This window comes from Cupressus sempervirens, chromosome 6 (assembly GCF_028749045.1).
Source record: "Cupressus sempervirens isolate cs-2001-9-10 chromosome 6, ASM2874904v1, whole genome shotgun sequence".
NCBI classification, from domain to species: domain Eukaryota; kingdom Viridiplantae; phylum Streptophyta; class Pinopsida; order Cupressales; family Cupressaceae; genus Cupressus; species Cupressus sempervirens.
Genome location: NC_143123.1, coordinates 716,428,578 through 716,450,318, shown reverse-complemented (window position 1 = coordinate 716,450,318; position 21,741 = coordinate 716,428,578). Strand labels below are relative to the sequence as shown.

Sequence of the window (21,741 nt, the reverse complement as noted above, 5' to 3'; positions counted from 1 at the left end):
CTTCATCCTCCTTTGAACAAGCATTTTCAGCCTAATCTTTTCACATGGATAAAGGCACATCTCAGTTATCTGCTCAGTCTTAGAATAGCTCTAAGAAGAAGCAAATCTGGTGCAACTATTGCTTGACAAATTTGGTCTTGTGATCCAAGAATGCAGGACTCGCATTGCTTTCTGACCAACGGAAGCATGGAAGGTCTCAGCCACCGATTAATATTGTAGAACATGCATAACTCATTGATAAACCTGAGTATGCCTTTTATGCCTTTTGAGGGTTCTATATTTTTTTGGTTTTGAAGTTAGACCGACCATTTAGGGAAGGTATTAGAGTTAAATCTCTCTATTTTTGTTTCTCTTTTGTAGATTTACTTCTATTTCTAATGGTCACTTCTTAGTTACTAGATTCGTGCCCAGGAGGCTAGATCCGGATTCAGATTCAGATCTGATTTGGATCCGAATTTGTGCCAGAATTCATGTTAAGATTCTTGTTTTGGATTGTGGATTTGTCTAGATCCGTGGACTGTGAATCCAGACTAATCTACAGTCCAAAACAAGGATCCTACACGAATTCGTCACGGATCTACGTGGATCCTCACGAATCCAACACAAATCTGTCACGAATCCTTCATGAATCCCCAAGGACCCACAGGCCAAACTTGGAATAAATATATATAATGTGTATATGTATAATGCATGTGTACTCATGAATCCTCATGAATCCTAATGTGAAAAATAAAAAATCAGGAATCTGATTCATGTGCGCGAACTGGATTCGTATCTCGAATTGGTAACCAAGGTCTTCTTTTATGTTTCCATATTCACTCTATTCATTATGGAAACTTCCTCTTTCTCTCTTCTGAATGTTTCTATCTCTCTATTTATTCGTTATGGAAACATTCTTGTGTATACTTGTATATATAGATCATTTATGATCTTTGTTTAATAATACATTCATTATTTTTCCATAATACTCACATCGCAAGAGAAGATGTGTGACAGTTGGAAGAGCAAATCTTTCTACACCGTCAAACAATAGTCTAGGTGATGTTATCCTTAGGCTCCTCAACAAAAGAAACTCCTCTAGGGCAATTGTCAACACAATGGCTAGAGGGCTGAGGAAGTTGAGTAGTGTAAGTAGAAACTTGGTGCAGAGCAGAAGAAGTCTTAGGAGCAAATGGTCCTCATGGCTAGAGGGGGCTGCTCCTATAGTAGCAGAGGCAACATCCAAAGTTGTAGGAGTAGAACTCAGATTAGCAAAAAAAGCTTGAACTTGATTATTAGTAGGGGCATCATCTAGATTTTTAGTAGGGGGTTCATCTTCATCAACAACCTGTGAATCCATCAAGGAAGGATTAGAAAGAGAATCAAAATCACAGTGAGTCGAATGATCCTCACATGCATCGTTCCACCAAGTAGCAACACCCTTATAATGGAAAAGGGCGGGGTCAGAAGCCATGTGTTCACTGGAGAAGCAAAGCTGGCAACAGAAGGGAAGCCCCACATAATCCAATGCTTGAGTTCATGGTTGTTCCCCGACCATGAGGACATCCCCTAGAAGCAGTGTGAAGTTATTCATATCAACCAGAATACATGTGAAAATGGAATGACCTAATGTGGCTATAGCATCACCCACCTTCAAAAAACAACCAAGGGAGTTATCAATGGCCTCAAAGCAAGACATCTAGAAATGGAGTGGGAGATTAGGAAGGTGAAACCACAGTAAACACACATTGAGTAGTTTGGTAAGAGGGTTGAAGGATACTGTCTAGGGTTCGGCAAAAAGGAAGTGGTTCCCCCAAAGCCACATCTTGTTCAAAGCCAAATTACAATCTTTAGAAGAAAAAACGAATCAATAAAAACCCCTATGCACAAGGGTAGAGATCAATATTACTAGAAACAAAGGGCTACCACAAAGAACTAGTTACCCAACTATGTAAATTTGAAGACGGATTCAAAGACCTGCGAATCTATAGACCAACCCACAACGTTGGTAAAAATCTACGTTGTCTACATTTGGGCCTCCTAACAGCACCCCTTGTTCAGGGAGTTAGCCTCATTTTACTAAGTCGCTTGATCGGTGTCACCTTAATTGGTGTTGTTATCATTTCATAAGAATTAGCTTCTCATGGTTTTCCTTAGTTGGATTTTCCACGTAAAATTTGGTGTACATTGTTTTGGTGTACCACACTTTAATGCTTATCTTTTGATGTGTTGCCAACTTTCAGTCTATCCCTTTTTAAGGTTGTAGTTGTTGGGATTCATTGCAATGTTGTCCAAGTTGCTTGTCGATATAGCCCCTAGGTGACTTTCTTCTCATCAAGTTCCCAAGGACTCCCACTTTGTGTCTTTTCCAGTTCTCCCTTGCTTTATCTTTCCTTATTCCTCCATGTGGGATTCTTGTCATTTCAATGCATTTGGGGTCTAGGTGATTTAGGTTTGGATGGGATATGGTTTGAGCGTCTTCCCGATGAGAAGTGAGTTCTTGTGTCCGTGACATTTCTCTTGTTCCAACATACTTGTTTCCTTTGGATTCTGAGTAATTTGGCTAGCTGTCCAACTTGGCGAACTTCATCGAGTAGGACCTCGAAGATCAGAGTCATGAGAGTATGCACAGATATATACATGCTTGACTTATGATGAGAAGTTGTAGAAAGTGTGAAAGTCAAAGCTTAGAAAGGTTTGAATCAAAGTTCCAAGGTCAAAATCCATTTCTGTGCGAAGAAACTGGTTTGCATGCCTTTTGCTGCTCACGTGATGGAAATGAATCGTTTTGCTTTGTTTCCGAAGCCATCATGGCTTGTGCTCCATTCAAAGTTTTTATGTATTAATGGAACCCAGGTGTGATGTTGAAAAGGAACAAATCCTTGTCTGTGATGGAGAATCCATGTTTGAAACTTCATCTCAAGGATATACAAGGTAGCTAACCAAAATTGAGGGAAAACGCTTTTTAGTGTTTCTTCCTTTGGAAAGCGTTGCTTTTAGAGGTGTTTTCCGTTCTTTGGAAATATAAAAGGCTACTTCTCTGAAAGACTTGAAAAATAAAAGAACTATGCAAGTATAGTGTGAGGATATTTTGCGGAGATGCCAGAATGATGCTTCCGGAAAAGCCAGTCATAAAGGTGCATTCACGATATAAAGGAAACCAAGCATTCAAATGCTCGATGCGGAGAATAAGAGAATGAAGTACTTGAGGTATCGAAGGATCATTGATTGCACTATGATTCCGAATCAAAGGAAACATAAGCTTACGGAAAGATGGATCTACGCTTTCCCCTCCGTATATAAAGAGTTATCATTTCAGTCTTTGTTCCGGGTTTTGAAGTAAATAAGGCACTTTCGAATAAATTAAATTCCCTTGGTTTGGTAAGTGGCTTTTCATGATACTATATCATTTTAAGTGACTTAATATGGCTTTCAGATTTGTGAGTCTTTATATGCATAGAAATGGAAAGTTTTATATAGCCGTTGATTATCAATTTTATTGCAAAGCCTATTGTTAGAATTGTTGGTTGCGCTTAATTTCATTCGTGTGGCACCAATGTTCGGATTTTTGCATCTATTTGATCGGAATTGCCTCAAACTTGCTTCCTCATTGTTCTAACGACTATTTATGGAGTAGATCGCCCCCTTCTTTGAAATTATAAGCAAATGACAATCAAAGCAGTAGGTTATGATCGACTCCTAGGCTTGGAAAGCGAATTGAAGAATCTCTCCGATACTTCATTCAAATTTATGACTTAGGTGATCTCCACTGAAGGCTTAATTCTCAACCCGTTCACCAAGAAGTTGAAAGAAAGTGGATTGGTGGAAGTTGCCAGATTTCCCATGGCTGTGCAGGCTCCTGAACTAGTAAGAGAATGCATCGAGAGATATGATCCGGACACAAAGCAAATCTTGCTTCCCGATCAGTCTATCCTTCTTTCGATAAATAAGGCCTTGATGCAATCTGCATTTGGCGTGCCAGTAAAGGGAGAATATTGTGACATTGATTTCAAGTCCTCTGCATCTATGTTTAACGAAAAGAAAACTTTGAGAAGAGAGGATATGCAGAGAACTTGGTTCCAAGCACCTCGTTCAAAGAAAAGAAAAATGCCAAAAACTCTTTTTGTAACCAATTTGAAAAGAGAGATCGTTGACATCTTGGTATTACTATTGAGATTGAAAAGGAAAGGAAGAAATTATGGATTTCATGGAGCATCACTTCTTCTTGGTGCAAGCCATATGTGCTAAAGGACTGTAGATAGACTGGGCCAAAATCATATGTGATGAGCTTGCCTCGTGGTTAAATTCAGCTAAAGCATTTAAGAAATTCTATATGTCCTCATATTTAATATATGCCTTAGCCATGCATCACGTGTGGCTGGGTCTTCTTAGCATCGAAGACTACGATGAAAATACAAGTGTATTTCAGTTCTACCCACACCTTCAGCTGTAGAGGAGCTTCAAAGAGTACATTAAGGTGAATGATGCCTTCACTATGAGATTGTGCTAGAAATTGCAAGGTTGTCTCGTGCGAAGATTTTTACCCGGACCTATTTTGGCTATAGGCTAGTTCGGATGCTCTTTCATCCAATTCTCGAGCTTCTCCTACCTACGGATCGGTGCTTTTGATGGCTTTCCCAAAAGGCTTCCTAGGTAACCTAAGGACAAGGTTGTTCTTGTCGAATTGTGTTGACAAATACTAGAAGTGAACACCTTGTGTTCCAATGTAAAGAACATAGCCGGGATTTCCTTCCCAATAGTAGTGGGACCATATTCCTGTGCCTCTATATCCGATGCACGAAATCTAGTTAAAATTTTTGAGAGTAAGATCAAATTGGTTGATTATGAGGTACTCAGGTCTCAGTATGACCCGGTGAACTTTGTAAGAGATCATTTGAAGTTGGGATATGCACACAGACATGTTCCAGACATTGAAGATTTTTGGGCTGGCTGTCACAATGAATACCAAACCCAAGAGAGGTATTGGTCTAGGCTCACAATTGATGAAATTAAGTTATATAATGACTGTTGATGTTTCTGATCTTGTAGATGATGGCCCCTATATGCATCCTTCGTCCTTCGAGCAGATCAAGGAAGCTCCCGTTGTGTCAACCTTGCCTGAAGGTCTTATCATCAATACAATTGAAGTCCTAATGCATGGGATCACTAAAAGGATAGACAAATGGGTGGAGTGGACTAGAGCGAGAAAGAAAAGAACGAGAATTATAGGCTCTATTGGTGGAGTTGCTTTTGGAACTGCTCAGTCAACTGCAGCGACCTCCACCACTGTTGCCACTTCAACATTAGCAAGCCCAACCTAGTTCATTAGCCAAGGCAGAGATCAACCTCTGGAGAAGAATGTTCAGATCACCCCTACTTGTGGAGGAGGATCTCTCTCGGATACAGGAAAGGTGGGGGATAAGGGGAAGAATAAAGAGCAGGAGAAAGAGAAATCAGTGGCCAAGCCTTCCTCCCCTATCCAAGTTATCAATCTTGATGGTGACACCAATTCATGGATGGTCAAGAGCAAGATGCACCTCAACATGATGATACCTTGGTCCTCTTAATTACTAAGGTGGTTGCTTTCCCTACTGCCACTCAGAGTAAGGAGACACCCTCAGTGGCAAGGAAGCTCTTCAACCATACAACCCTTTAGTCAGCAATCAATGTCCTCTCAACCGAGTCATGGTTGGAAGAGACCATTCATTAGAAAAATCGAAGATATGAGGAAGCTGCCCCATCCAAGGACCTCATCACGCAAGCTACCTCTTCTTAGCCACAATCGAAGAAGACGAAGAAGCAGAAGTCTATAGCAGGATTGGCCATTGATCCCTCTACTGGCCATATGTTGATGGAGATAGCAGAGCTTCAAAAGGAGGGCAAATTCCATGAGCTCACTGCCAATGACTTTCAGATCAGAATGGTCGACATTGGTATTCCCGTGCATGATTCCATGGTTAATATATGGAAATCTACCAATGAAAAGATAAAGGACAGGCTAGAGGAGTTAAGGGCGAAGAAAGAGGTACTCAAGGCCTTGAACAAAGAACTGATGGACTACATTAGAGCTACACTTGGGAGCACTTCTACCATTTCATTTGATCTAAGTGCAGAAGAGAACAAGAACTTGCTTTTGAAGCTGCAACAGGAAAGGCGATTTGGTCAAATTGGTCGTTCTTGGATTGATCAAATAAAGACCCAAGGTACCCTCACTCATCGAGAGTCTGGGAAATCTGTTGCTAGATACTGACAAGTTCAAGGAGGCAGTATCTAGTCATGAAGCTACCATGCACAAAGCATTAGAAAGATTGATGGAGAAATTGGCATTGTTGCAAGAGGTGATCGATATGAAGACCAATGTCGCCATCACCCATAGGATCCTCAAATTAGGTCAAGAGCCATTGCCTCATTGGAAGCAATCTTTAGAGTTCATTGTGGAAAGCTCTGTAAGATCTGCAAATGAGCTTAAAGATGTACATGGTCTAGTGTAGAAGGTCATAGAGAAGATTTTCGAATACTTAAAGGTATTGCATGCAGAATTGTATGCATCCAATAATGGTAAATTGGTGGACGTCGAACGAATGAAAGCCAAATTCCTAGCATTTGTTAATGAAGCCACTGATCCATTCAACTTCCAAGTGTCAAAAATCTAGGACCTTTCATCAACATATTCCATCTTAAGACGAGCATCAGAAAAGTTCCAATCAAAGATCACTAGAGTGGAAGAGATACACGACTATTGAATGATTCAAGCTGATAACATCATAATCCCAAGTGTCGACGAATTGTATAAGTAACGGATACAATGAAAGCATATAGAGCTAAGGCCATGACGCCAAAGAAAGCATGATGCTCTGATATTCTCTCAAACAACTGTCGCCCTCTCTCCTTTCTCGATTCTCTCTTGTAACCATTTTTTGCATTTTCTCAGGAGGCTTAGACTTTGTAATGGATGATGACCTAGTCAAGTCCTATTCTTAATTTCCTCTGAGATTCTCTGCAAGGTGATCATCAAATGTAAGTGGCCATTTTAAAGAGGCCTATATATGTAACTTTTTGGAGAAATTAATAAGATCAGCAAATTATTTTGTGGGAAAACCCTGTAGCTGGGACTACTGTGTGTGAGTCTGAGTCTACATTTTAATTTTGCTGTTCATTTAGTTGTTGTATAGTACTTGGGATGATTGTGCTGCAACTGAAAACTGAAAGATTGGAAATAAACTTGGCTTTATTTCTGTCATCTCAGTGGATTGTAAGCTTTATTTTCCTCAGTTTATGTATTATTCTATTCCCTAGTGATATGCACGTTAGTTCATGTGTGTGTTTTATTGATTGTATAAGAAGTTCGGGATTTGATTAATGAAGTAGCTGAAAAGGAGACAATCTGGGTATTGTTAAATCTCAGTTATTTCAGCAATCCGGGAATTGCCCAATTAGTCACTCTTTCTCCTTCCATGCTGTTGTAGGTAGTCTTGCATAGTTACAATCTTGCATCCGAGTTAGAATAGGTTGCATATTAGGTGTTAGTCCTTATTTTGAAAATCCCTTGGATTGTTTGAAGCGTTAAACAATCTGGTTGTTGGCCTCTTCTGCTCTCTGGGTAATAGCATACCCCAAAACTTTAAAAACAAACTCATTGCAAATTTTGCATTTAAAAGGGAGCTGTAACTTTCAATTCAGGGGTCTTTGATAGATTGCTACACTGATCCATTCTGTTGTTAGTTGCTTTGTTTTCCATTTCCCATTGGGCACACTAAGAGTCAAGGTATAAACCATAAATTTAAGGAAGACAAACTGTTAACCAACACGATGGTATATTGTTGTGGTCCAACGAAAGATCTTATGTAGCTGTGGATGTATGTTAAGTGTTAACCAACCGCTGGAAAAGTCTTAATGAGTGTGTGGGATAATTGATTCATCCCCCTATTCTTAGTTATTCGGCATGTTCAACAGACTATGGTGACAGATAAATGATTATTGCATCCTATGAGACATTTCTTTATGAAATAATCGCTTCATTGCTCACATGCCTTGTTTGTGTGAAATTGTACAAGAGGAAATGACGGTTTTGTGCTTTCATAGTTTGTGACTAGAATCCTGAGAGCTCACAGGAGAAAAATATTGATAACTTCTGAACTGCTTATCTTTTTGTCATGAATTTCTGCTGGGCGACCAAATTGTGACGATAAAAACCTAGAAAAAAAATGGAAACATTTCAGACTGACAAAACTCCAATCTCAACAACTTTTTGGGAATAGGGCACGGAAAATAGAAGTCTTAAACTCTCCTATCTCAAGGAGTGGGTTATGTTGAAAAACTGGCCATATTGATAAATATAACATGGAGCGGATAACCTCAATTCAAACCTCCCAAAACTTTATAATTTATATTTTCTGAGTGTTCAAATGGTCAATTTGGTAAAGTCGGAGGCTATGAAGGGGGACATGAATTTGCTGAAAACCCGTGGTTGCCAATGCACATGCACTTTACTAGCCACATAATGGAGTCAGTCATAATGATTTGGCCATTTTAAAATAGGGGTTAACAGGTGACTTTATTAAACTTATTTCTCCATTATCTCTTCTATCTCAGGGAGTGGGTTATGTTGAAAAACGGCCATATTGATAAATAAAACATGGAACAGATAACGTCAATCTGAACCTTTTAAAACTTTATAATTTACATGTTTTGACTGTTCAAATGGTCAATTTGAAGTAAAGTCAGGCTACAAAGGGGGATATGAATTCACTGAAAACTCATGGTTGCCAATGCTCATGCACTTGACTAGTCACATAATGGATGCAATCCTTGATTTTTGGCTGTTTTAAAATAGGGGCTAAAGTGGACCCAACTTCTGGATGCTTCTTGGAGATCTTTATAAGGGGGATCTTGGTAGTGGTTTGGACATGCCTTTAGATTTGATAAATGTTTATGATTTCTTGAGATGGAAACCTTAAGGAGTTCTATAGAAGGGCTGAAAGAAAACCTAATACTTCCAAAGTGGTGGATTTGTGATGGAGTCTACATCTGTGTCAAATTTATGAATTCTTCTCTGAAAGACAAATTTCTTAATATTGCCAGCGATACCGTTGTATCACGCTGATGACATTGGAGTTAATACATTTATTGGGCTTTTCCACCTATTGGAGAAAATAAGAATTGACAAGAATATTGAAGTTTGGCACGAACTTTGTATGGTGTGGCTCCTACCTATCTGGCACGTGACTTCTTATTGGGACAGGCAGCTTATATAATATATTGATACTTTATGCACTACCGTTGAGCTTAGTTTCATTGGTGTGGGGTGAATAATTCATGGAAGGTAGAGGATAGGAATAGCTTGGAATGAAAGGAGTAATTAACCAGTCTCGAGGTGGTTAATAATAATACAATTTCCTTTTTTTCCTGCAAATGATTCTCCTTTGCATTTTTAGGAAGACACCACAGATTGGCAGTGGAGTTCTTGGTTTCATCGACCAGAGATTTTGGGGCTGCATAGTCTTCCAGTTTGGAACAGTTGTATGCTGATTGCCAGTTTATACTGCTGAAGCACTTTTCAGCGCTGAAGCAGAGAATCTCTTTGTTAGTTTCTAGCATCCAGCTGAAGGAAATAGTTTTCATAAAACAAATCTTATGACTGAGAAATTCTGAAAGGCATGAGAGTTCTGATCTCTTTATGTTGTAATCTGGAAAGTGCAGCTTATTTTGAAATCTGTTTCTGATTTGATTATGTACAGGTCAGATCTTTCATCAATTCCTAGTTGTTATTCCATCAATAATTTCTGCAGTCTCTATTTATTATGAACTTCAGAGACTTTGGTTATTAGTGTTAATGATTTTAAATGCTGAACAATCTGTCATCCTGCTATCATAATCTATACTTCTGGTGCTGTTCACTGATATACCAGATTTGCCTATTTGTTTTTGGTTGTATGCTCTTTATTTTGTTATCTGCCCATCATATAAATCTCTAGCTCTGTTCAAATAAATGAATACCAGTACTGAGACAATTTAATAGCAGCTCAAAGAAAATCAATATTAGCATAACTTGGAAAAGGGTCTTTTCATCCGCCCTTGTCATTATTCAGCTCATGAAAGAAATGCCACTGTGCAAAAACTGGGCATGAATTTCACAATAAATACCTATTGGAAAATAGTTGTCTGTACAGCTACCTCTGTGGCACAATCTTTTGTGTGTCTTGCATGCAATTTCTCACTATCAGTCCGTGGATTTCATGGTAATTGATCCAAAGGTTTTCAAAATCCAAGGTTTGATACCATATTACAGAGAGTAATGACAGAGAGAATGATTAACAAGATATTTGATATGAACAAAGGAGTGAAAGTCTCCTTGAATAAGAGTTACAAATGATTTGTCCAATAAGGATAAGATTGACAGCTAAGAAAATCTCCTTTTAATAACTTTTCAATAATAATAAAATTGTTAATATAATTTGTTTGTGAAATGAGTGACTTTTAGTTTAGACAATTAATTAATTGTTCTCTTAAGGCACACCAATCAACCTATGGCAAATAGAATAGGCTAGGGGTCTAGGCCAATTGATCACGCCTGTGACTAGGGACATTATATAGTGGAAAAGCTGACATGATGCATTTATATCCTTATGTACTGGAAATATCCACCATAAACTGGTTTCAAAATCACCTGGTTTGAAGTCAGATTTTTTAACATTTTCTGTTTTTTTTTTTTGATATTAAAAATTGCCAAGGTGGTCAGAGGATATCCAATCATCCTTAAGATAGCTGGCAATGTCAATGAGGCATTTCTTGGTACATTGTTCTAGAAATTATTCTCAATTAACACAAGGTACAACCCATTGGCATTTTTTCATCAATTTCAGGTACGAGGGACAGAGGGATATGCTTTACAATCAAACGTTCAATCTTGATCAGGTTTCTTTTGCAGCAGAGGGAATAAAAGATGCCCAGCAGACGGTAATATGCTATGTCCTTCAAGCTTTATGACATCATGCAATAGTTGAAAGAGATCCAAAACATGTGGTATAACCCAACAGCTCTTTTGATTGGGCAGGTAGCTGCCATGAAATCTGCAAACAAGGAACTTAAAGGATCACTTAAAACTATGAAGATTGAAGACATTGATGTATGATCTTTCATCCTTGAATGTTATCAGTTACATATTTAGGTTTTATTTCACACAATTTTTTCCAATTTTATTTGGAGTTCATCTGATTCATTATAGCTGTTCTATTTTGCAGAATATGCAAGATGAAATGATGAATTTAATGGATATAAGTTCTGAAATCCAAGATTCACTTGGGCGAAGCTACAGTGTGCCGGACGACATTGACGAAGATGAACTCATGGGTGGTAAGTTCCTGCTTTGTGTACAATAAGGGAAAAGATTAGCAATTTTCAGGAGCCAAAATAAATTACCAAAAATCAAAACCAAGTTTCAGAAATTTCAATCCTGCAATTGAAAGATTTTAAATGTAGCGTCTCTTCTCTAGTCTCAACTGATAGGAACCTTTATGACAGAGCTAGATGCATTAGAAGCTGACATGGGTTCAGAGACCAACACTGATAGTATGCCTGCATATTTGCAACCTGATAGAGATTCTGATCTGGATGCTGAGCTCAACTTGCCTTCAGCGCCTTCTGGTCATTCATCGGCCACTCCACAAGCCAACCCTCAGGTACTTAAATTGCACACTAGACATCCATGTAACCACTTAAAAAGTTAAGCTTGTTCATTACAATGCCATATAATATTTTTTAATAATTGGGTAATTTTTAAATCTTTTGTGATGAACTATACAAATTTGCAGGCCACAGATGAGTTTGGGCTGCCAACAGTTCCAAGGGCCTCACTACGGTCATAGGATGGCTATCTCCAGATTACTGGATATCCATTATAATGCATTTCTAACCTGCCTGTCATAATATCCTTACCATGTACAGATAAATAATGACATATTCTTGCAATCCCCATTGTTTTTTATTATCAATCTTTGCTGTTGGTTTTCTGTATCTTCTGTCATCCTGGTTTGTATCAGTGTCTGCTGAAGTTCTTGAATGAAGACAAGCGCAGGCTACTTGATCTAAAATTTATTAGTAACATGGTTGAGACAATGTCACTTAAATATCCAGAAGCTCTAAAAGATGCTGGTGATTTTAAAATAGCAGATAAATGAAAGTTGTGATGTTGTAAAAAAGAAAGCCATGCAATTTTCTTTTTAATTGAAACTTATTTATTTTACACCAAAAATGATTAAATAGTAACCACTAAAGTATTCGGGAGAGAATTGACATCATGTTCAAGGGGCACTGGTCAGCAGTATAGGAGAATCTTACGTTATCGCCTAAAGGCTAATAATGCAATCTTTAAATGTCAAAGGAGGAAAGCAAAAGTCAAGACCTTCTCCACCCTGCACTAGATTTTATTCATCAGCTTTGATGGTGCATTAGCATATTCTATAAGAATTACTATTGGAACATATCATGTCCCCTCTTTAGCTCTGTCTAGCAGTGACATGAGAGTCAGCCTATTATGGAGTCTCGTAAGTTGGCAGTGGTGATCAGGAACTCAGTTAGGGTTGTCAGTGTCCAGATTTGGTATTTCAAGCAGCAGTAGATCAGGTGAGAGCAATTCCTTGATTTTAGGAGATTCCTACCTTTTAGGAGGTTGTGACGTTTTTCAAAGTTGAGGTTCTATGAGATCACCCCTGATCTCAATTTCAAGAGATTTGGGTGTGTTCCCTATTTTTTAGGAGTCTCTCTAGATTTGAAGGTGAGACTACCAATTGGCCCATGTTGTCCGGCATCAGTCACAGGCAGGTGACAAACTCAGTTTCATGTTTTGGAGGTGTTTGCGTTGTTCCTTGGCTACTTGAGAAATATTTTAATATATTTAAATATTCTCCTAAGTTAGCATTTTAATAATTTAAATAAGACCAAGTGTTTAGCCATTTTGGAGTAATAAGGAGTTTTCTAGCTCCATTTGGATTGATTTGCCTATGTGTGATAGCTCGTTGGAAAGAGCTCAATCTCTACTATTTGATTATCACTTGTTGGGACTTATTTGATGCTTGGAGCTATTTGTCATTAATAAAGTAATGATTTCTTTCTATTTGGACGCTTTTATTGGGCAAATAATGTTATATTATATAGTGCAAATGAAATCCACTTTAGGGTTCTTTTAGGGTTCGATTTGCCTTGGAGAGGGGATATAAGGAGATGGTAACCTAATGGTGAGTATCTTTTATCATTTTGTCAACCTATTTTGGATGCCATTGCTCTAGAGGAGCATTCCTCACCTAGGACGCAAACTCTAGTGCTGAGAGTAGATTTGTTGGGATGTGGCTCTCAACAAGATTAGATTCGAAGGTTCTTATGCATACAGTTTGATCAAGGCAGGGGATCAATTTCTAGTATTGCAGTCACACTTTGCAGGCAATGAATTTTGAAGGTGGCCACTTTGGTTCACCCTGACGTTTCTTTATAGCAACTCACGTGAGGAATTCTGGAGTGTTTATTTGCAACAGATTGGAGTTGTTTTATTGCAACAACTTGGGCTTTAGCATTTGAACTTGTTTGGCTATAGCCTGGTTCCCATCTTCAACTGGCATCAACCTTGTTTGAAGTACATCTATATTGGCACTATTTTGAAATACATCAGACTCTGCTAGTATGGTTTTAGAATCATTTTCAGATTAGTATGTATTGCTGCATATGATTTCTATCACTTATATTTTATCAATTACTGTTATTTATTCATTGTAATTCCTATATTTTGAATAATACAAAAAGAAACAACATTCTTTTGCAACTTCTGTCTAGCTCTATAAGATCAAAGAAAAATCTACAAGAAAATATAATTTATATAATTAAACATTATAGCAGCAGTAGAGCAAATATCCATTTGGGATATTTCAATCACATGGAAACTGTGGTTGATAACAATATCTTATCCACTTCTATCACATATCATAATTCTAATAACACTCTTACTCACGCATTTTGGAAAAGATTCCATGTTGAATGACCACTCCTAATCGACAATTAAAGAAAAGCTCTAATCACCTTTTTAGAGATCATTTTATTCAAAGCAAAGGAACATGCCATATGTTAGTTTATTTTTTCGGATATTGATGATGGTGTTTGTTGGCAAAGATGCAGGTTTGTCTCTTTTTGTATCATGGTGTGAGTTTGACATCGTTGCTATTTTAAGTCAGGTAGGAATAAGTGACTAGAAGTTGGTCGCTGGACACAAGATTCTACTAGTTGCATTTAAACCATCCAAGCTAAACCACACTAATTTTTGGGACAGAGCGATGATCCTTATAATACTAGGAGAGGGCATGTAGAAAGTCATGTAAGCTAGGAGAGGGCATGTCAAGAGGTTGTTAGGTATAAATTCCTAAACATGTTTCATTAGTTATGCCATATGGTGCAACATGTTAGGTAGGCTTGAGTGGTGAGCAAAGCTAGGGAATCGATGAGAGAGCAAAAGATGAAGCATGAGGGGAACTTAAGTTTCAGTTATAAATGTGAGACACAATAATGACCTTTATAAGTTTACTTTAAACAATATATTGAGGAGGATAGTGTTGAAGTCTTAGACCTAGATTCTCCGTAGTCACTATGGAGGTTATGTTTGCAAGAATCATTGTGAGGGTATGCACTAAAGGAAAAAGGAAATGACATAAATTAGTTTTACACAGCCAAATGAGAGTAGACCAGTTTGAAAAGGAGTAGAGGCTACAAATGTGGTGGTAAGTTGGCCTGTTTTAGATTTGTAGAAGTATGTTAATGGACATTGAATGTTTGGAAGCCAATTAAGAACAAGGTCTTTCTTGGAGAAAAGAGGTACTGCAAACAATTTGGTGTAAGCAGAAATTTATAACCTACAATTAATACTTGGTGTACATTGAACACCATACCAAGTCTTTCGGTTGCAAAGGGACAATTCACTATAACAAAACAATACAAAGTTGCATACCATGCTCGGGGGAATGCAAATGAGGTATGATGTGACATGTTCCTAATGGATGCATGACATGTCTTGGAAGGTTGTGGCTTTTTCGCACATGCGTCAACCAATTTAGACAAAAGAAGGCCTTTACCATTGCGAAGGATAGCAAGAAGAGTTTCCAATGTAAAAAGACATGATAACATAGTAATGCTATTAACAAAGGAGTTGTTCAAGAAGTGAGGAGCACATATTTGACAAAGGACAAGCTTGTAGATACTAGAGAAAGTGTTTAGCAACTTGAAGGAGCCAAAAGTTGATGAGTTAGAGCTTATATTCTCATCAATGCTAAGCATCTCATGTTGTATTGACTTAGCTTAAGGACATATTTTTAAAAATAAAATGCTGTATAAATGAGTTAAGACAATTGTGCGAAACCCAATAGGCAATTATTAGAGTTACTTGAATGAGATTATACCAAGGAAAGTGTGAACCATTAAATAGTGCCTAAAATATTACTGCGAATGCAAGAATGTGTTTTAAGCGAGACAATGCTAGTAGTAACGAGTTTAAAAAAGAAGTGGGGCACATGTGCCATAACGCTCAATTTTGTGCAAAAGAATATGTTGCACAACTCAAAAGAATCGTAGTGTTACTTGGAGCATTTTTTGTCACTAGTGTTAATTGTTTCACATTGTTTCCACTTGATACGGATCTAGTTTTTGAAATAAATATTGCGTAGAAGGAGTCTAGACATTAATGCAAAACTCATTTGACAATTACAAGTCACTTAAGAAGGTTGTATCAACAAAAGTAGGAGCCATTTCATAGTGCCTATGATAGTTGCACTAAAGAAGTGGGTGAGTGGATAATGTACATACACACTAGATCAATCAACACAAAAAACAATCAAGTTCTATTTTTGTTACAGTAGATGAATGAATTGTTTTTTATATTAAAAAAATAGAAAAAGGGTGTTGTCCCATACAAAACCACTGTAGACACCTAAAAATCTTTAGAAAATAAAGTATTTTTATTTTCTGAAAAAGTCCTGATGACATCATCATTTATTTAATAATTAATTAATTTTTATGCTATTAAATCTCTTTATCTTAATTAAAAATATTTAATTAAGGAATCCCTCCCAAAAATGTTTAAATTTTATTTAAACATTATTTCCTTATTTATTAATTATTTAATTAATAAATTGATCAAAAAAATTCAAAATAAATAAAAAATTTATTTTTTGTCCAAAACTTGGCCAATTTCCTTAAGACCACTAACCTTTTCCAAAATCTTCTAATCCTTCTTTAATTTTGATTAAAGGCTAATCCCATCATTTCCTACCCCTAATCCCAACTCAAAATATTTAATCAAGATTAAATATTAATCCTCATGTTTATTAAAAATATTTTAATAAATATCTCTTCAACCCAAACCCTTGAAATAAATAAAACTTTATTTATTTCATAAAATCTTATCCTAGGAAGTTCTAGACTCTTCTAGAAAGTCTTCATCCTCATCCAAAGCCTAGACTCTTCTAGAAGATGTCTTTAACCCTAATCCTAATCCCCTCCTAACCTTGTCACATTCCCTAAACATGGGTTAAGACTTGCTAACTCAAGCCAAAGTTAACAAATATCTCCTCCTTCACCCACCCTCATTAATTGCAATCCACTTGCCATCCACTTGCCTAGTCCTAAGCCATCTCTAACCCTTCTTCTAATCATTTTTACAACCCTAAGCAAGCTTAAAACCTCCTTAAACCCTCAAATTTGAATTTCATGGTATCTCTCACAAATATCTTCAACCATAAAACTTTATGAAGCCCACTAGACCATAAATGACTCTTCCAAGCCTTTTAATTGCTCTTACAAGCCATTATGAGGGTCTTTATGAAAATTTTATCCCTTGAGCCTCCTCTGTTGACTCATCCTTCCCCTTTCCTCCATCCTCTTACCATGTGACATGTGTCACTCTTTGATTGGTTGTAAGGAAACACAATCCATGTGCTCTCCTCTCATGCAATCTGAGCCCTCCATAAGCTTTTTCTCATCCTTGCATCTTAGCCCTCAATCCCTCAAGCTTCTTGCCTATAAATTGGATCTTTCCCTTTTGCAAAATAACACAATCCATGAAGTAAAGTTATAATGCTATTTTGAGAACCAAATCCATACTAAAGCCATCTATCCACACTAAAAATCCACAATCATCCATTGAAGCCTTTGGAAGCATATTGAGCATACATCCTATCCATTTAGATAAAGCTACTCAACAAGAGAGCTTCTTATTGAGAGAGTCCATTAATGACTCATATTCTCAATTGAGAGTTCATCTTAGTCTATCTTGCAGTTTATGAATTTTGTTTAGTTTGTAGAAGCTTTATTTAAATTTGGTTTCTATTAGCATACTAACATTGCTCATATACATTTTGGCACGCCCGGTGGGACCCCGCATGAGTCATCTTCATTAGCTTTTTTAGTCAAGTTTTGTATGTCATTTGCTGATTTTGGCTAATTTTACTTGTTTTTGGGATTGGTAGGATTGCATAAATTGGTTTTGTAGGTCCACATGAGCATGAAGAAGACAAAGGAACTCATAGTCTATCTCATAGTATTTGCAGATTTTTCAAGCTTATAGGTGGACAAAGCACTTTGAATTCTTCTTCCTCTTCTTGTCTATATTCTTCTTATTCCATCTACTTCTTCTTCTTCTTGTGGGAGATTTTGGCCATTTTTTTTTAAAGAAGCAAAATCATACACACTTCTTTTTAGTGCTTAAAATGAACCCCCAAATCATACTTAAATCTATTAAAAAATTAAAAATTTGCAAAAAAGAAAAAATCTTTTAACAAGTGAAACTAAACCAATCTAATCATTTGCATCCTTGCAACATCAAGGTTTTAGATGCATTCATGCAAAGTTAGGAACACTGCATTTTTGGGAATTTAAAAAGAACTTCAAGTTTCCATTTCAAAAGGTTCAAAATCAACACTAAGTGCATACTAAAATCTAAATCAAATTCAAAGCATCAATCAAGGATAAAATGAACCTCATTTGCAAATATGTTAAAGTTCTTTTAAAAATCTCATGAAAACTAAGAGTCCTAAATGATTGCCAAAGTTGTCCTAAAAAGCTTTGTTATTTGTTCCAAACAAATGTCTTGTTACAAAATCTTGAATGTTTCTTAGGTTTTTCATGCATCAAAACAATTTAGGAATATCATTTTTGGGCTTAAAACATGCAAACTAGAATACAAAATCTTGAATGAAAAGCAAAGTCCAAAGAGTCATTTTCACTTTTGAGTCCAAAACAATCTTGAATGATCTAAGGTTAAAACAAAGCACTTCAAAGTTCTTAAAACAACACACAAAATCTCAATCTTGAATGCTCAAAGGAAAAAACTTGAATGTTTAATCACTTCTCTTTGAATGCATGTTGCTAAAAATCAAAGTTTGTTTTTTTATAAATGCATGATTAAAACAACAAATCCAATCTTGAATGCCATATATCAAATAATCATCTTTTAGAGCATAAAAAGAATCTACATTTTTGTAATCTTTTGAATTATAAAAACAAATAAAAATGCTTTGAGTGAGTTTGTCGTTGGACTCACCCTCTTTAATCACCCATCAATTTAACCATTGGTTGCAATCTCAATGCCATTTATGGGGATGGGTCCACCTAAAAGGGTGTTAAGTGCTCCACGCAAATCAAACTTCACTCACTTGGGTTTTTAGTGGTTTTTCTAAGTTAGAAAATTCTTTGAATGCGCATTAATCTCGCTCACTCTTCATTTGGGCATAAAAATTGGACAAATCTTGACGTGGAGGGCCTCCGGGCGCGCGCTTGAAATCGACTCTCACACACCTTTGTTTTGGGCTTAAAATAAACTCACACTCAATTTTGAATGCCTTAAAGAAAAATCAATCGATACTTGACGTGGAGGGCCTCCGGACGCACGGGTTTACCTTCTTGTTGACCCTAACTCTTCTTCTTGTTTGCATTCTTCGATCAATTTTATTTTTGTCGACGCTTCAAAGTTGGAATAAATATTGTATCTTAAACATGAGTGCTTGCAAAGTCTAGATCAGAAAACTTAAGCGTCAGTTGGTAAAAGAACAAGCATGTTTTTTAGCCCAAGATCATCCAAGTCTTCTCTCCCCTTGTCGTCTTTCGAGGCCATCTTGGGTGCATAAGATTAGGATCCAAAATCTTGTCTTAGCTTTTTAGGAGGCCTGCTTGGGGATTTCATCACCCCTTGGGACGACCTCAACTCTAGCGTTCCGACGGAGTATAAAGATCGGGAGGTGAATCCAAAGACACCTCTCTTGGGATCAAAATTTTCACTCGGGCTAAGCCTCAAGGAACTTTATACCCTTGAGAAGTGAAAGAGGAGAAGTGGGTTACCGCTCCTCTCGGCTGTGTGACATTTTTTTGGTTTCATCTACAGATTTGGGCCTCACGTACCTTGTGTATATCGAGGACTCCCTAGCTAAACCAAATTTCATCCTTGTAGAAAGCTTCCTAAGTTGTTGGTGTGTTTGACGTGCTTGCTCAAAACTTTTTTCTACTTGTTTGTTCATAGCTTTTGAATGAATGTTTGCCAATTTTGGTCGAAATCCCAGAAAAGCAGAAATCTCCCAACTCAAGGCATACTTAGCGTAGTCACTGCCTTATCAGAAAATCATCCAAGCTCCCCTGATGCAACCGAATCTATCTAGTTCTTTGCCTTAGAACAATCCCAAATCCAAAGTCCATCCAAATCATCCCCCCAGCCAGCTAGCAACCCAATCCAAAATCACCCAAGCCTTTAAAGAGTTGTTGTCACTTTGCTAGATTTTGCTATCCAATCAATCCTACCAATCAACCAATCTCACCAAGGTTATCCCTTTGAAGGAGCATTGTCTAGGGTAATCCAGCTTTGTCACTTGTATCCCTCATCACCTTGAGCTAAAGGTTGGGATCCACAAGTGGTCAATCTCGTGTCATGCCATAGGATCACTAGTGTATCCTTAAGTTGACACAATCACCACGAATCCTGCACATAGAAAAGCAAAACTCTCACTTTTTGATAGCATACCCTTGAAGTCTTCCACCCACAATCAAGCCAAAAATCTCCAGCCAATCCTCCTTAGGTCTGTCATACAGCTTTGACTCTCCCTAGGAAATCTTTCATCAGCCAATCCAAAATCTGTGCTTAATCCAAATCCAACCATGAGCTTCCGTGTTCATCCATATGCAAGACCCCATTCCCATCAAACTCATCATCAAAGCATGAAGTACCAATCCTATCATGATGTGTTTGGTCGCATTGTCTTTGCTCCCGCTACCTCCTATTCCAATGATGATGAAAATCTTGTTGACTATGACGGGTATATTGAAAGCCTTAGAAACATTCCCCCAAGCATCCCCCAAAATCCAAGAGTTATTCCAAACTATCTAGTCATGCCATCTAATATTCCAGCTTCCCCTCCATCACCCCATCAACCAAGCTTCCAATCTTCCACCCCCATCACACTAGCTATTCCTGTCAATCCACCTCCACCTTTGACACACGAGTCTCCAAGGAATCTCCTAGAGGAAATACAAGAAAATTCGCCTCCAACAGTCGATAAGCCATGTCATCTAATCCAACCATGTGAAGTAGTCAGTGATGAAGCTTCCCCATCTATAATATCACCTCCATCTCCCATAGCTATCATCCCCATACCATCCATCAAATTGCTTAAAATCCTTCCACTTCCCGCAAGCATCAAAATCCCACCACCTATCAAATCCCTCCAAATCCTATCCACATCGCCTCCAAGCATTTCCCAAATCTCTCGTAATGACCCTTATGCATCCATCTTCTACTCACCCATCTCCACTACTGAATCTCCCATCTATCCATCAGCCGCCTTTGAAGAATCCATCCCTTCACCTCCTATCGCACCATCCACTCCAAACCAATCCTATCAAGATCCTGCCCAAAAGCATGTTGACATCCCCCAAAGCATAAATGAAGATATCATCGTACCATGTCTTCCATCCATAGTGCAGTCACCATCTTCTCCATCTCCAAAACCTGAAGCCATATCTCCTCCACTACAAGATATCTTGTCATCCCACCAGCTAGATCAAGATCCTATCCTTCCATCTCCCCCGCTCCATGCTTCCATCTTACCACCTATCCAAGCTATTCCACCATCTATAATCTACCCTCTTGGTTCACTTACATTCATCCACGGTGGCCCTCTCTCAGCAGAAGAATTTAGAACAGTATCTCCCCATTGCAATACACCTAATAAATCACTTCTACCATTTTCTGCAAGCAAAAAGTTTCCTCAGCTTGTTCAAATGCTCAATCGATGGCATTATCAAGGTCAATATTTAGGACCACAAGAGCAAGGAATCAGAGAGCCTATTATTGCACAAAAAAATCTAGGATTTCAAGGCTCACCATCTAAAGGTGTTGGTACACCACACCCCCAAACCAAGCCTATCTCCAAGCCCACCATGCCAGCCTCCCATCACACCTTCAAGAAATCTTATGTCATCCCCCCTCCACTATCTTTGCAACCCAAAACAACATACCATATCCCCCCTTCATCTGCTAAATCCATTTTGGGTCCCTATGTCCCAAAATCTACCATCCTCCATCCTCCTATCAGCCATCATAAAAATCCTATTCCATCCATTTCTATGCAAGATCAACAAAGGCACATATTAGGGCACATCATCCATCATCATCCCCCTACATGCTCTTTCATATCCTCTCCATCTCACAAAGCTTCTCCTAACCATCTTCCCAAAGCTTACCACAACAAT

At 37.8% G+C, this 21,741-nt stretch overlaps 1 protein-coding gene across 1 annotated transcript in view; it reads left to right on the top strand.

The window, feature by feature from the left end:
• Positions 1-12,180, top strand: part of VPS60.1 (SNF7 family protein) — a 104,361-nt gene extending 92,181 nt beyond the window's left edge. Inside the window, exons 4-8 of the mRNA XM_089789503.1 lie at positions 10,842-10,935; positions 11,033-11,104; positions 11,220-11,331; positions 11,500-11,657; positions 11,790-12,180. Coding sequence (XP_089645629.1) covers positions 10,842-10,935; positions 11,033-11,104; positions 11,220-11,331; positions 11,500-11,657; positions 11,790-11,843 — 490 coding nt within the window. The 3' untranslated portion in view covers positions 11,844-12,180. The remainder of the gene's footprint in view (positions 1-10,841; positions 10,936-11,032; positions 11,105-11,219; positions 11,332-11,499; positions 11,658-11,789) is intronic.
• The last annotated feature ends 9,561 nt before the right edge of the window (positions 12,181-21,741 follow it).